At 41.6% G+C, this 16,158-nt stretch overlaps 1 protein-coding gene across 1 annotated transcript; it reads left to right on the top strand.

Moving 5' to 3' along the window:
- Positions 1 to 227: 227 nt before the first annotated feature.
- On the top strand, positions 228 to 15,812 carry HRH4 (histamine receptor H4). The gene is made up of 3 exons (XM_045781948.2): positions 228 to 463; positions 7,698 to 7,861; positions 13,021 to 15,812. The coding sequence occupies exons 1-3, from the start codon at positions 265 to 267 to the stop codon at positions 13,852 to 13,854; spliced, it is 1,197 nt and encodes a 398-aa protein (XP_045637904.1). The 5' UTR covers positions 228 to 264; the 3' UTR covers positions 13,855 to 15,812.
- The last annotated feature ends 346 nt before the right edge of the window (positions 15,813 to 16,158 follow it).

Raw genomic sequence — 16,158 nt, 5'->3', positions numbered from 1 at the left:
GGTTAAATCATATTCAAATGTTTACAATAAAACATTTCACGGTCTTTTGAAAAATACTTTTTCAGTGTCAGTTAAAGGGAAACTGTTATCACAAGATTGCTTTATCAAGAATCAGGAAGTACAGTGAGATCAGCATTAGATTTTGAAAAAATATTGTTATGAGTAGGAGACTATATATATTAGGTATTCGATTGGAAAACATACTTGTCAGAATTGTCTTGCTGGATTAATTTGCTCTATTGAGCTTTTTCAACATTTGATGTGATGTCAGCTATGAACAGCACGGACACAACGACTTTGCCACTAAGCACTCGTGTTACTCTAGCATTTTTAATGGGTTTAGTAGCTTTTGCTATAATGCTAGGAAATGCTGTGGTTATTCTAGCTTTTGTGGTGGACAAAAAGCTTAGGCATCGAAGTAATTACTTTTTTCTTAACCTGGCCATTGCTGACTTCTTTGTTGGTAAGTTACTTATCTTTATTTCAGATAATCGTTTTCAATTATAATTTATTTCTAAAACCTTAAAATTAGCTTTCCTTTTTTTTAAAATAAGCTTTTGTTATTTCAAGGGACTGTTTAGAATTGGGGATGTTAAAAACAAAGTTTAAGGATTAAAGTTCTGGGGAGGCTATCTGGCACTTTAGGGGAAGAATATATATGTGTAAATCAGGTTTGTAGGAGAATTTTCATTTGACAACAGTTTATTTTCTTTTTGTAGAATAAAAATAAGTCCAGAATAGTTCTAAAATTGCTTAGTCTAAGAGTTACTTGTTTCTGGAGCTATTTTCCTTATATGTTTAGGTTTATAAGTATGTGTACAAATGTCAGTTGATGATGTTACTTTATAGGAGTTTCTAGTATAATTTAACTTATCATTGTCTATAGCTTCATAAATGCTTTCATTTATTTTATGGTGAAACAAAACTCATGAAATATTTACTTTGTTGCCCGGAACATAGGGTTGCTCAACAAACGTTAGTCCTCTTCTCTTTTGATTTCTCTGCAGATAGGTGTCAACTCAAACCGAGGTCACAAATGATAGTAGTTTACCTATCATGTGTAAGGACTGTTAAGTAGTCAAGTATGATTAGATAACGAGATACATAGAAGACTAAGGCTTTTTTCGTTGATAAGGTTTCAATGTAGGAGAGTGGGAAAGAGAAGCTCACAAGTGACTGTAACAGCATAGAGTATGATGTGAGAACCATAGAGACCTACCAAGTGCTATGGGTGCTCAGAGGAGGGAGAGAGCACGTTTGGTTAGTGGGTAGAAGCATCTGAAATGAACTTCAAAGGATGGGTAGAATTTCCATAGGCAGAGATGGAGAGGAGTATTCCAAGAATCAGCAAAGCCATACTGGTAGAAAATCACTGTGTACGTCTTCCTAAGTGTGAGCTCCAGGCTATGTATGGGATCAGTAGGGGGTGAAGTTGCAGTCGTTGGACTCTATATAATGACGGCCCTTGAATCGTAGTGTGTCTGGACTGGAGGTTATTCAGCAGGCAATGTGGAGATCTGGATTTTTAAAGCAGGTGAGTGATCCGATGGATGGAAGCTTTACCTTAGGGGCATTAGCGGAGACATAGCAGGTGGTGGGAAAAGCTGGAGCAGGTGGCATCTTGGCTTCAAAACCATTCCTGCAGCAATCTAGGCACAAGTCATAGGTTAAGGCTCTGAGCTACTGTGGGGAGAGTGGAAAGGAAGTTGGGGAGGGAGGCAGAGCTGCAAGGGTGGGGTTGGGCAGGAGAAAGAGAAAAATGAGATAAAGATTAAGTTCTGGGGACAAGAAAAATATGGCACAATTAATAGGAATAGAGGGTGTTTGGGAGGGCAGCTGATGCTTCTGATATTGTACTGATAAACCTTCTGGAGGAAACATCTAGCTGGAGAGATGGATTTAGGAGTCACGGCACAGATATGACTGGGTCAGAGATGAAGGTGGAGAACCAAGATAGAAGTACTGAAAAAAGGCAACAATCTCCTCATTTCTCTCCTCAATTCTACCCCTCCGGGTAACTCACATTAACAACCTGAGGTAGATCCTTCCACATCATTTTCTGTAATCACAGAAACATGTATAACTATAGGACTATATTTATGTGAACAGAGAGAATATTCTGCTATAAACATACTTATCCCTCTTTGCCTTCTTCACAGAACTGTACAACTTTTAGATAATACGTAGCACTTACAGTCCATTATATATTTTGACTAACTCAAAGGGAGTGGTGGTAGGGAGGAATGGGGTACAACTATACCCAACAGAGAGAGCCTGAGGCTGGAAGCTTTTTTGAACAAAGATGGTACTAGATAAGAATGTTTCCTTGTGTGGCCCAATGGAAGCACCAAGGCAGCCCCACCACCATGGGCTTGGGCACCACGATATAAAGATGTGGTGGGTCTTGGGGAAATGTTCCTGCAGATGTAGATGGGGGTCCCCTGCCATCAGCAGGTGGGTGGAAAAAGAAATGGCTTTGCTGCTGACAAGAGCCATCAGACACAAGCCAGAATCTCTCTCAATCTGCCAGTCTCCTCCTTTGCATTTTCCCTGCCCCCTGCCAGCTTCATCCAGAGGTCTACTTACTTAACAGTGTTTGTCACGATGCTATCAGAATTAGGACAGTCTCTGAGAACTTTCTGTAACAAGTTTGGAGTTTTGTATTGAGGCTGTTCTTTTTCCTCAGTCATGCTCAGAAGTGAGCCTGTAGGCTTGTGACAGGGGTGCTGGGCCAGGGCAGAATTCACGAGAGTTTTCCTGTATTTATAAGGCAGCAATTCTTTGTGTTTTTGTTCAGGAGACCTTGAGCTCCAGAACCATGTGGCAATGGCCTGGAGCATCACATGTGCTAGGTATTGTGGGCTTTTGGCTGAATGCCATCTTCTTACAGGTTTTAGAACTGGCCTCTAATAAAAAATCTAAATTTGTGGCACCTGAGTAACTTCCCAGGCTGAATGTAGTGTTGGAAAGCAAAGATTTATTGAGAAATTCCAGTACCAGCTACAATGATATAAGTATATCTCATCCACACATTATTCCAGAAAAAAAACCCAAATGATCACTATATATGGATATCTATAAAATTGGTATCACATGACTAATGTTTTTCATCTATGGGTACCTTCTTCACGTCTACCTGTGTGTGGGAATTTCTGCCCTACACGACCATGTGACAGATGGCCAGGCAGGATCTGCAAGCACAAAGGTGGTTGGGGCTGACAGAGTCTGAACCATGTTTTCAAGGGGACAAAGCTTATCTTTAGTCCCTTCATGCCTCAGTTCAGGACTCTTCTTTTCCCTGTTGATTAGCTTGGGCTGCCATAACAACATACCCCAGTCTGGGTGACTTAACAGCAATGGACTTCCTCATGGTTCTGGAGGCTGAGAAGTCCCAGATCAAGGTACCAGCACATTTGGTTCCTGGTGAGGACTCTCTTCCTGATTTGTAGGCAGCTGCCTTCTCCATGTGTTCTCATGTGGCCTTTCCTGTGAGTGTGTATAGAGAGAGTGAGCAAGCAGGCTCTCCGGTGTTTCTTCTCATAAGAACACTAATCCTGTTGGGTCAGGGCTCCATCCTTAAAATTCATTTAACTTTACCTCCTTGTAGGCCCTAACTCCAAATGCAGCCACCCTGCGGGGTAGGGCTTCAACATATGAATTTCGGGGAGACACAGACATTCAGTCCATAACACCCTCTATGCACTCACCATTATCCATCCATTCCCCTATTGGCCCAAAGAATTCACTGGGGCTTTTAGCTCCCCCCAACTTTTGATTGTCATTTTCTCATGGAAGGTGAAGTTTCTTTTTTTTTTTTTTTTAAGATTTTATTTATTTATTCGACAGAGATAGAGACAGCCAGCGAGAGAGGGAACACAAGCAGGGGGAGTGGGAGAGGAAGAAGCAGGCTCATAGCAGAGGAGCCTGATGTGGGGCTCGATCCCATAACGCTGGGATCACACCCTGAGCCGAAGGCAGACGCTTAACCGCTGTGCCACCCAGGCGCCCCGGAAGATGAAGTTTCTTAAGCTGGCTTTGGAAAGAAGGGGCAATACCAGACGGGTGGTAATTTCCAAGCAAACTGGGCTTTCCCATTCTCATCTAATCATTCATCCAATACTGGTTTATTTTGAAGCAGACACTCTTTGAAGTGGTGGGGATATAGCAGTGAAGATAGGAACAACACTCCCAGTCCTCATGGTGCTTCTATTTCTACTGGGGTAGGGGGGAGACACGTAATAAATACAAGTAAATAAAATTATATAGCATTTTAGAGGGTGGTCATTGCTAGTGAGAAAAACAGCAGGCAAGAGGGAGAGAAAGGGTGCTAGAGATGGAGATTACCATTTAAATGTCGGGTAGGGCTCATTGGTTAGGACACAACAGAGTGAACAGAAGGAGCTCTCTGAGGGAAGGGCATTCCTGCTAAGGAAAGTGCAAGGATCCAAGGGGGGTGCACGTGTGGTGTGTTTGAGGCCAGAGGAACTGGGGTGGAGGGAGTGAGGGGCAGACGGAGTAGTGGGAGGTGAGATAGGAAAGGTGGGGGGCAGGCTGGGGTGAGCGAGTGGCCTGGATTCTCACAGGGCTTTTCTTTTCATCCTTCTTTTTTCTTCTCTCCTCCCCAACCCCCCCTTCCTTCACCTCCTTGTTTTTAGTTCTTCACTGCCTTCTCTTAATATAGTTTGTTTTCTCTTAATCTCCACCCTCAACCCCCCCTTTTTTTTTTGAAGATTTTATTTATTTATTTGACAGAGAGAGACAGCCAGCGAGAGAGGGAACACAAGCAGGGGGAGTGGGAGAGGAAGAAGCAGGCTCCCGGCAGAGGAGCCTGATGTGGGGCTCGATCCCAGAACGCCAGGATCACGTTTTGAGCCAAAGGCAGACGCTTAAGGACTGAGCCACCCAGACGCCCCGCCCTCAACCCCCTTAATCTGTTATGCCAAAGATCTATTGCTCTTTTCAAGAAACTAGCTCTTAGTTTTACTTCTCAAGTCTGTTTGACCCAGAAGCATGATTCCAGAGTGGAAATTATAGAAACACTTCAGAGTGGGTGTATCCTAGAAATATTTACGATTCAGTTTTTGAAACTCCTTTGGAAATAAATCACAAACATCTCCACCACTCAACAAGATCTGAGCATGACATTTGTGCTAAAATATGTAGAACAGGAGGTGAAAGCAGAGTTTCATTAAAGCCAAAGGAATGGGGGGGGGGGCCCTGGGTGGCTCAGTCAGTTAAGCGTCTGCCTTCAGCTCAGGTCATGATCCCGGAGCCTGTGTAGGTGTCCCTGCTCAGCGCTCAGCGGGGCATCTGCTTCTTCCTCTGACCCTCTGCCGTCTCATGCTCTTTCTCTCTCTCTCTCAGATAAATAAATAAAATCTTAAGGAAAAAAAAAAAAAGCCAAAGGAATAGGACTACATCCTGTTTCAAACTGCTATCTTAAGCAGCTCCTAAAGTTTTGAACACACCCAGACACACCCTTCCTCTTTCATCTAAATCAGAAAATGTTTGGACAAGACTGTTGAACTCACACCCTCCCTTCAACGTTTAAATAGACTGTGGTGTCTGTAATGCAAATGATTACTGGCATTTTGCCTGTTTTTATTCTGTGGAGGAAATGAGCACACACACACACACACACACACACGCATGTGGGTGTGCATGTGCGTGTGTGTGTGTGTGTGTGAAATACTCATGTTGGGAACATCGGACGGAAGCCACAACTCTGGGCCAAAATATGATACATATCTCTGTTTTGAAGATGCTTTGCTCTGTCTCAGGTGGTTTATCTCAGATACTTTATCTTATTTATTTACCTATTTTATATCACAGGCATGTGCATGCGTGCACCCCTTTGAGATGGAAGGCCCCATAAGGAAGCTTGGTTATCATTAAAAATAAAATCGAAACATGAAACAAGCAGGCAATTGGAACTGCATATAAGAACTGACCACACAGCTCTTCCATCTCCGTGGGGCCTTGTCTCTCATCTCTGCATGTGAACCTAGGTACAGAACACTACATTCCGCATCCCCTTTCGCTGGTGCTGAAACCACACGTCGTTGGTCCTCTCCTCATGCCATCGGGCTGTGGGAGAGTGCAGGATTTCCTTTTATTCTTCCCTTTCCTTCTCCCGTCTTTTGCTTTTACTATTGTCCTTCATGATAGACTAACTTGATTTTCATACGAAAATAGGAAATCGAGCCAAGTACCTGACAAAATATGAAGATTCTCACTGAGCTTCCTCTTAATAGGTTGTATCCTCAGTGAGTAGTGTCACCTGTCTGGAATGTCCATACAATGAAAAACTCCAGCAAAGTTAAAGGAAAGGGAGCCCAGTTTAGTCATTTTTCATAATTAAGCAATTTCTGTGCAGAGCTGAACCACTTATATATTTGTTCACTCAGTGAAGTGTAGTGGTTCACGTCAGGAGTCCTGAAATCACACTGCCTGGTTTCAAAGCCAAACTTCCACTTCATGGCTGAGTGGACCTCGGGCAATTATGGCTCCACCTTGAGCTATGGTTCTTTATCGGCTAACTCAGCATGATTTCTACCTCAGACGGTTTCTGTGAACTTTAAATGAGGTGATACATGCAGCAGACATAGCACAATGTCTGGCCTGTGGTAACTGCACAATACATATCAGCTGTTACTAATTTATTTAAGTCAAACGTGGGAGCCACTGGTCAACTCTCAGTGTTGTGAGAAATGCAAAGATCAGCTTGCAACAGGGTACCAGCCCTCAGGAGAAACACGTGAGAAGATGACAGAGCTACAAAGTAGAATGTATTTGTACATGAGAGAGGGAGGGAAGAGCAAAGTGCCAGCATCGTGTAGGTGATGGAGGGGTCACTTCTGCCAAGGAAGTTCCGAGAAAGAAGTCAAAGAGGAAGTCATTTTTGTGAACTGAATGAAGAATGAGAAGGCAGTAATCAGACTTCTCAGGAGAAGAGAGGAGGCTATTCTAGGAAAAGAGAATGCTGTTGGCAAAGGACATGTGAAACTGTGGGCTGTGTTTGGGGGAAGGCTGGCCCATCCTGTCTGGGTTGGATTATGAACATAAAGATGACTTGTTCAATCAGAAAAAGACAATTACCATATGGTTTCACTCATATGTGGAATATAAGGAATAGCGCAGAGGATCTTAAAGAAAGGGAGAGAAAACTGAAGGGGAAGAAATCAGAGAGGGAGACAAACCGAGAGAGACTCTTGACTCTGGAAATAAACTGAGAGTTGTGGAAAGGGAGGGCCTGGGGGGCTGGGGTAACTGGGTGATGGGAATTAAGGAGGGCATGTGATGTGATGAGTGCTGGGTGTTACACGCAACGAATGAATCATTGAACATTACATCAAAAACTAATGATGTATTATATGTTGGCTGATTGAATTTAAATTAAAAAAAAAGAAAAAAGAAGATGACTTGTGCTGTATATGGCTGGTAATGCGGGTCAGGACCTGAGCCTAATTTGGAAAGTAATCAGGAAATGTATGATCCTTCTGACAGCCATTGTAAAAATGGTATTTAAAGAATGTGTAGGAAATCAGTCCTGAGTTTTGTTGATGAAACACAATGAATTTCTAAATTATAATCGAGCCACTTTTGGTCAATTCAGATATGTCATTGTGTTATATGCCTATGTCTCTTTGTATTCATTGATACAGGCTTTTTTTTCCCCTTATTTTTTCCTCATACAGGTATGATCTCCATTCCTTTGTACATCCCTCACACGCTGTTTGATTGGGACTTTGGAAACGGGCTCTGTGCATTTTGGCTCATTGTTGACTATCTTTTGTGTACGGCATCTGTGTATAACATTGTTCTCATCAGCTATGATCGATACCAGTCAGTCTCAAATGCTGTAAGTCAAAACATTCATTTACCTCCTTTAGAAGATGACATACTCGTACATTTTGGGTCCCCACGCAGAAATTTTTTTAAGTGTAATTTTTTGTTTAGTTGGCAAACCTTAGAGGAGCCTGATTATCCTTCTGCTATTTGGCTCTAAGTTTTCATTGGCCCTTGGTGAACAATTTGTGTGTGTGATTTGGCTAAGTCACTCACTCCCTTACGTGCTGCTAGCGTAGGAAGGCCATCACAGAAAATCCAAGGCAAGTTGTCAGAAGCGGTATCCTGAGTCCACAGTAGATTGCATATACGTATGAGTCATAGTAGACTTATCAAGTCCATTCCTTACACAAACTAAGACCTGAATATTTTCCTCAGGTGGGACCTGGTGGGCAAGTAGAAAGATGCCCAGACTTCTGAATGTCATGAGAAAATCAGAGAAGCTGATTTTGGGACCAGCCTGGGAGATCAAGTCCCAAGGCGAGTGTAGGATCCACACCAAGAAAGTCTGAATTGACCCAAGATTTGGAATAGGCTGATCAACAAGTTAGTGACAGTTCTTAAGCAAGCTAAGTTTATTAGCAATAGAACAAGGGGAAAAACAAGGCAGATGCGAGTAAAGACACAGGGTGACAGGGGTATAGAAATATGGGGCAGTAATCTGAAGTCTTTGAGACCTAGATGGGAAACCTCCTTCACTCTTGGGTCCCAGGACCTAAATCTCTGGGGAATGCGACTGTGTGCAAGGGATTTTGCTAAGTGCTGGGATATAGAAACGAAACATGGAGACAAATCCAGAAACAGATGGGTTCAGTACAATGGGCTAGGTGTGGTGTTGGAGGTGCTGGGAGGACAGCTCTGGCTTGGGAGGGCTGCGCAGATTGGAGCAGACAAGGTTGGAAGGGTGTATTGCATAAGGCAAGGATAAACTGCAGGAACAAACATGAGGCTCAAACAAGGTAGAAATTTATTTTTCTCTCACAGAACATTCCAGGAAAGCCTCTGCTCCAGGAACTCATCCAGGGACCTAGGCTAACAGGGTGGCTCTGCACCCTTTAGGGTAGGTGTCAGCAAACTTTTGCTATCAAGGGACCTATGGTCTCTGTTGCAACTGCTCAAATCTGCCATGATGGCACAAATACAGCTATACGTAATATGTCAAAAAAAGAAAAAAGAATGATTCATTCATTGTGTTCCAATAAAAATTTATTTATCCAAACAGGTGGTGGGCCACATTTGTTTCATGGACAGTAGTTTACTGACCCCTGCTCTAGGTCATTATTCTCCTCTGCATGGTCAAAGTGAGGTTGCTGTCACTCCAGGTTCTAGAAAGGATGGGCAAAGGGCAGAGGTCCAGGACAAGGGATTTCCTTTTAACCAAGTAATGCAGAATCATACAATCATTTCCACTCACATTTTATTGGTGATGTTGAGTCACACAGTCTCCCATCTCCCTGCAACAAAAAGGAAATGTGGTCTCTAGCTGAGCTGCCATATTGTCAGGAAGAAGGGGAGACTGAATGTGTTGGGACATCCAGACACTTAGTCTCGGGTACGTCATTGGCACCAGGGTCCACTGCAGTTGGTACTAGACAAACTGGAGGGAGTGCAGATCTGTTTGGATGAGCAATTCGGATGCCTATAAGCTCATGGGTTTTGACTTGTGGCTTGGGACCCATTATTGAGTCATGAAGTCAGTTCAGTGGGTTGTGACCACTTTTTTTTTTAATGAAAAAATACAGAAGAAAACAATAGTAAAACAGAATAAAAAATAAAGTATAAAATATCAGAGTACCTTGTACATAATAAAAGTATTATTTTATGAGTACTTCTGTCTGTGCATTTAGTAATGATATAAAATGTATTCCTTAGTTTGAGTCCGTCAAAATGTTCGAAAAAGTGCTGTAATTCATAATCTTTCCCATTTATACTGAAAAATTTCCTTTTTTTCCTGGGTTAAGATTTCTTTTTAGTCTTCATTGGATGTTCCTGGTTAGTGTTCACTAGGACATCCCTTTGCTGGGTGCCTGAGCTCTTGGGTCTACTTCAGGCGTGTACAAAGGTTAAGGGACAGCTTATACAGTTAGGAAAAGTGTGTAGAAGTCACAGAGACATGAGGACTGATGTCCAGAGAGAAAATGAGTGGGTTCGTTTCCTAGTCTTGCCCTGAGGAATTCCCCTGGCCACACAGGCTATAAATTTGGTGAGGGCTGGGTCAGCTGGATCCAAGATCCTTAGTTCATAGCACGGAGTCAAGTGCATAGCGGAGCTCCACAGCCCGGCGCATGGATGCTCACAAGGGGGCGCTCAGGTAGAGTTGGAGAAGAGTTCAAATACAGCAGTGTGAGCCAGGAAGCCCTCAAAGACCACTGAAGCTCGCGGGAGGTGGTTGTGGGGAAGCCGAGCTCTTGCTGTAGTTCAAAGTAGAGGAGACAGTATGATAACGCAGGGTCGTGGGCTGGGCCTGGGAAATGGAAATCTGACAATAATTTGGAAAAGGAAGGCCCAATGCAGATGGCAGTGCGTGATTACAGTGTTCAGCACATTTTCTGGAGGGGCAGATTTCCGTGTGGCTGAAGCAAGAGTGGGTGGGGGAAAGTAGAACAGTGTAGTTGGAAGGAGTGGGAATTCAAATGTATGCAGAATTAAGATAGTAAGTGGAGAGAGTTGTTTTTTTTTTTTTTTTTAACCTGAAGGTGAAGAAGGAAGCTTGAGAGTAAAATCAAGACTATGAAAAATATGATTGCTGGGGGCTGGCTAGTTTCCTAGGGCTGTTGTAATTTTACAAGTACTGCACATCGGGTGGCTTAAGACCACAGAAACTTAATCCCTGAAATACATTTCATGTTTGGAGACCTGAAGTCCCAAATCAAGGTGGAGGCAGGGCAATGCTCTCTCTGAGGCCTCTAGGGCTGCCTGTTCCATGCCTTTCTCTTAGCTTCTAATATAAACAGCCATCCTTGGCATTCCTTGGTGGTCCTTGGCTTGTAGATATGTCACTTCAGTCTCTGCTTCCATTGACACACAGTGTTCTCCCCGTGTGTCTGTGTCTTTCTTATAAGGACACCAGTCATATTGGATTAGGGCTCACCCTAATTGAATATAACCTTATCTTAACTTGATTATATCTGCAAGGACCCTACTTGCAAATGAGGTCATGCACACAGATACCAGGTCTTAGGATTTCAACCTGTCTCTTTGGAGGACACAACTCAACCTGCAGCAGGCACTTAGAATGGCTCTGCAATCCCATCTCCTTATTAACACCAGCAGGTTCCGGGGGCTGCTCTGCCTTATGGAAGAAACCTGATTCACAGAGCGTTGGGATATCCTAGAAGAGGCAATATCCTGAATAACGAACATATTCTGTCATGGGTGAGGACTGGGCCATTGATTGATGTCACGAAGTCCACTCCAACTGGCTTGGGCCTGTATTCAAGCAATGCTTGAGCTATCTGTCAAAAATGCTACCCAGAGATGAAGAGATGGGCATCATCTTTTCAATTCCCTTGTATGTCCATTATCCCATTTGACCTTATGCATAATAGAAAAAAGATCACTTTCCAACATATTGCATCACATCATTACAAAGGCTGAACGGAGCAATTAAAAAACTAAATGCAGTTTTATGACCATCTGGGTATTGTTACCATCTTCATAATCATTAGATTTAGTGCAAGAGATGTATTAATTAGTGGCATGAGAAGCAGAAGGCAAAAACGCGTATTGTATATGGGAACTTGTGGTCAGCACCATATGCATTTTAGCTTAGCCTCAGAAATATCAGTAATTTGGAAAAAAAAAACCACTTCCCTGCAGTTTTTAAAAATAATTTTTTTTAAAACCCTGCTTCCTCTTACCTCCGGCCAATTGTTGAGCCCTTCCCAGCCTGCACAATCCTTCAGAGAAAGACAGTGTTGGGCATTGTTGCACCTTTTTAATAAAAATGAGAAAACATCATAGCGTGAGATTTAGAAACTCACAGAGAAAATAGTACGAGGCATATTCCAGTTTCATGGGGGAAATCATTTCCTTTCCCTTGAGTGAGGAAATCTGAGAAATATGGAACATATGAGCTGGAAGGAACCTTACTGATCTAAAAGAAGCTTAGGGAGGTTGTCTGTTCCAGGTCCCCTTAAAAAAATTCTTGGTTCATGTTTTTCCCTCATACAGGGTGGGTGACCTTTTAGATTTCTTATAGAAGATATTTTTAAAGATTTCAGGATCTATCAAAGATCATGGGTCTTGAGAACCGAGAGCAATCCTTACTCACAGGATCTCATTTTTCCTTATAGAGGCTAGTCTTCGTGACCAAGCAGACCTAGAACATTCTTTACCCTTTAAAAAAGACTGTGATACTTGCCATGGCTGTGTCTCTCAAAGGAGCTGGCCACCACAGCTTTGGCACCATTTTTGTTGAGTGGCCATGTTTATAGAAAGACATGATTTGGTAATGCTCAGTAACATTATACTATTTCTCTATAGCAGGTTTAGACCTTTTTTTGGGTGGGGGTCATCTTCTTGGGAGTGATGTAAGAATTCTCTCTTTTTGACACCACCTTGAAGTCTCAGAATAAACTACAGAGTAGATTCTTCCTGAATATTAGAATAAAAAAACCCACTGCCTTTCAAACTTGTTTGACCACAGGGAGAAACACATTTGATAGTGGGGTTCAGTACATGTGTTTCTTTCTCTATATGTATATCTACATTCCAAAAGCAAAAGTTTCATCAAACAATACATACCCTTACGATTGTGATGCGCTCTGACATCGAGCACTCTCTTTTATTAAAAGAAAAATGTTGATCATGACCCAGATCATGAAACACTGTGAAAAGGGGCACCCAGTTTCAGTTGTTTCCCCATTCAGATTAGTGTCTGCAGAGTCGGAAACATCGCCTTCTTATTTTAGATATTGATCTTAACATTTTCTAGAATGTCAGAGGTTTAACCTTGAGGGTTACAGATTCCCTCTGAAAGGTCACAAAGAAAGTCTGCATCTTGGGCCAGGCTCTACTGAAACTGAACCCTCCGTCCTGGCCCATATCATGTTACCCAGGGCCAAGTAGCTTCCCTCTTGCATAGCTCTGAAACTCCTGATGGCCTATGATAGGCCTTCTGCAACCAACATATGTTCATTATATTGAAATAATTTAGTTGGTCTCTTTTAGGTATCTTACAGAGCTCAACACATTGGGATCTTGAAGATCGTGGCTCTGATGGTGGCTGTCTGGGTGCTGGCCTTCTTAGTGCACGGGCCAATAATTCTGATTTCAGAGTCTTGGAAGAATTCCAGTTTGAGAGTCTTGGAGGAGAAAGGTTGCGAACCTGGATTTTTTACCATATGGTACATCCTCGCCATCTCGTCATTCTTTGAATTCCTGGTCCCAGTCTTCGCAGTGGCCTATTTCAACATGTACATTTACTGGAGCCTGTGGAAGCGTGGCAATCTCAGTCGGTGGCAAAGCCAGCCCACACTCACTTCTCCTGTCTCTCCCAGTAACTGTGGGTCCTCACTCAGGGGTGGACTGTTTTCAAGAACATCTCTTCCTGAGCTGAAGGAAACAGCACCACCTACTCCTTTGAAAAGACACGAAAGAAAGAGCAGTCTCTTGTTTTCTTTAAGAGCCCAGATGAATAGCAGTATAATTGCTTCCAAAATGTCTTCCTTTGCCCATTCTGATTCCCTATGTCTTCACCAAAGGGAACATATTGAACTGCTCAGAGCCAGGAAACTAGCCAAGTCACTGGCCATTCTCTTAGGTGTTTTTGCCTTTTGCTGGGCTCCCTATTCTCTGTTCACAATCATTCGTTCAATTTACCCACTAGATCAGCGTCCTCAAATAGTTGGGTACGAAATCACATTTTGGCTTCAATGGCTCAATTCCTTTGTCAATCCTTTTCTGTATCCGTTGTGCCACAGGCATTTCCAGAAGGCTTTCTTGAAAATATTTAGTATGAAAAAGCAACCCATATCATCACAAAATCGGTCAGTGTCCTCTTAAAGATAATTTTATCCTTTACAAAAATTTTAGTCTTAATCTCATCCTACATGAATTTGATCTGACTTTCATTTTGCCCCTTTCCACTCTACCAGGAAAGTCCATAAAATTCTAACATGTGAGAACTAAAAAAACAAAACAAAACACTGGAGCCTGGAAGTCAAGGGAAAATTATCCCAGTGAATAATAATAGTACAATTAGAAATAGATGACAATGTTTTTGTAAACTCATAGCCGCAGATGTACTGTACTTTTCTTACTCATCGCCTCGTCCTTGTCTTTTAGATCGTGAGATGGCATTGATGGTGAAAGTTGAGAGTTCTTGTTTTCTATGTTCAGTGTTTGCTATAGCCTTAAGTGAATTTCCCTTTTTATTTTATAGTGATTGAAAAATTGTCAAGTTTTAAAGCCATTTTTCCTAAAGTATACAGTAGAAAAGGAGGCTATATTGCCGTCTTTGCTGGATGTGGACGACTCTGTTATGATCAGTGGGCAAGGCGTGTTGGGGTTTCAGTTGTCAGAAGCAGGGAGCGAGGGTGTGCCCAGATGGAAAAGTGGAAGGCATGTGTACTTCTGGACTCTATGTTCCTGATCCCAGGGAAGAAGGAAGTGTAGGGAGGGAAGAGCAGGTAACAGCAGCTCTTAAAAGTCCTCAGTGCTGTTATCTGGAAGGCTCGGCAATCACAGGATGAGAGAGTAAGGGACAGACAAGATCACCATTTGGTTGAAAGGATGGCTTTCCCTTTTTCCTTCCTGCCCTCTTCTTCCAACTTCCATGTGGTCTAAAACCTCTGTGAGAAAATACGGAAGAAAGAGAAAGGCTAAGAGATAGCAAAAGGACTAGGGATTAAACCTGATGTACCTGGGATAACATTCACAGAACTAGTGAATGTCAATAATTATTAATATACTTGTTTTTATTTGATGTCTTTAACTTGTGTGCCGCGCTCAGAGTAATTCCTTTATATGCAGTTAGAATAGGTTATATCTTGCTGATGAGTCACATTTTCTTAGACTGGTGACATTATGTTCTTTTTGTCATTATTAATTTTTCTTCTTCCTCATCATCCTCTTCTTCTCCCCCTCCTCCTTCTTCTCGTGTTCTTTGCCTGTCTCTGTCATAACATTTCATTTTGATTTTGGTTAATTTCATCTTTTCTATAAGGTTTTATTAGTGTTTCTTTGTAACTCCTCAGAGTTCCTATACAGTTTAGTCATTTTCATATTTCTTAGACCTTTGAAATCTTGGTTAAATTCAAACACTAAAATATGAAAATCCTTTAAGTACATAAATGATTAGATATGCCCCTAATTTTTATGTATACGTATGCCTTGCATTAAGTCCAAAATAGGAGATACACGTTTAACATTCAATAGTGATCTTGAAAATTCGAGAAATAAACCCTCATAAATATGCAAGTCTTTATAAAGTTGCTTGTCAGTTATTGTTTTTGACATTTATAAATTAGTAGTTGTGGATTTCATAGGATCACTGGGGGATCGAATGTTCATTGAATGGTGTGGCTCCATGAAAACTTTTTCTGATTGAACCCTAGCGGAAACATGCCTAAATATTCATATGTATTTTCTAAAATATAGAAAATATAATATCTATTGTATTTCATTCAAAGATGTCATCCGTGTAAAACATACTGTTACTTTATTTATCACTATAAAAGAAAATGCTGCAAATTGTCTATGAAACAACACTTTAAAAATCGCATTGCTAGGAAGTCCCATCCTGATTCCAGAGCTGTTGAAAGGTGAACAAAATGTGCCTTGGAAGTGATAACGTGTGATACATTTATGATGAATGAACAGAACAAGGCGAATCCTCTGTGAAATGAAAGTTTGAGTAAATAAATACTTTTGATGGAACACTCACGTATTCATTCAACAAATGTTTATTAGGGGTCTATCATGTGTTAGCTGCTAGTATGCTGTAAAGATTATGCCTATGAACCTTGCTGATTTAGTTTCCTTAGGGTAGGAATTTTACTTTGGGGTTTTCTTACTACGATGCTAGTCACCCCATATGTGCTCAGTAGATATTTATGGAAAAGGCATGCATTAGGCATTTTCCTTAAAAATAGAATATAAATCCTAGGTTTAAAATCCAAGTCTTTTAAATTTACCCTGGAAGAACTTTAAAATCTATTTTTCATTATAAGAAAAGTAATATGTACTAATCATAAAAAGAAAAGATAGTAATAAAATAATTCCTATGCCCAAGAAAGAGTCATAATTATTAGTTTGGTGTAGGGGTTTCTAGGGGGAAAAATAAAGTAATTCCATTTTTTAGAAACA

The sequence above is a fragment of the Ursus americanus genome, chromosome 19 (assembly GCF_024610735.1).
Source record: "Ursus americanus isolate L20-20 chromosome 19, mUrsAme1.1.p, whole genome shotgun sequence".
Lineage (NCBI taxonomy): Eukaryota > Metazoa > Chordata > Mammalia > Carnivora > Ursidae > Ursus > Ursus americanus.
This window is presented reverse-complemented; position numbering and strand designations above follow the sequence as displayed.

Excerpts from the sequence above, each read along its gene's own strand:
- HRH4 (XM_045781948.2), top strand. The coding sequence starts at position 265 with ATGTCAGCTATGAACAGCACGGACACAACGACTTTGCCACTAAGCACT. Across the intron at positions 464-7,697 it reads CATTGCTGACTTCTTTGTTG|GTATGATCTCCATTCCTTTG; the intron begins GTAAGTTACTTA and ends TTCCTCATACAG. Across the intron at positions 7,862-13,020 it reads ACCAGTCAGTCTCAAATGCT|GTATCTTACAGAGCTCAACA; the intron begins GTAAGTCAAAAC and ends GGTCTCTTTTAG.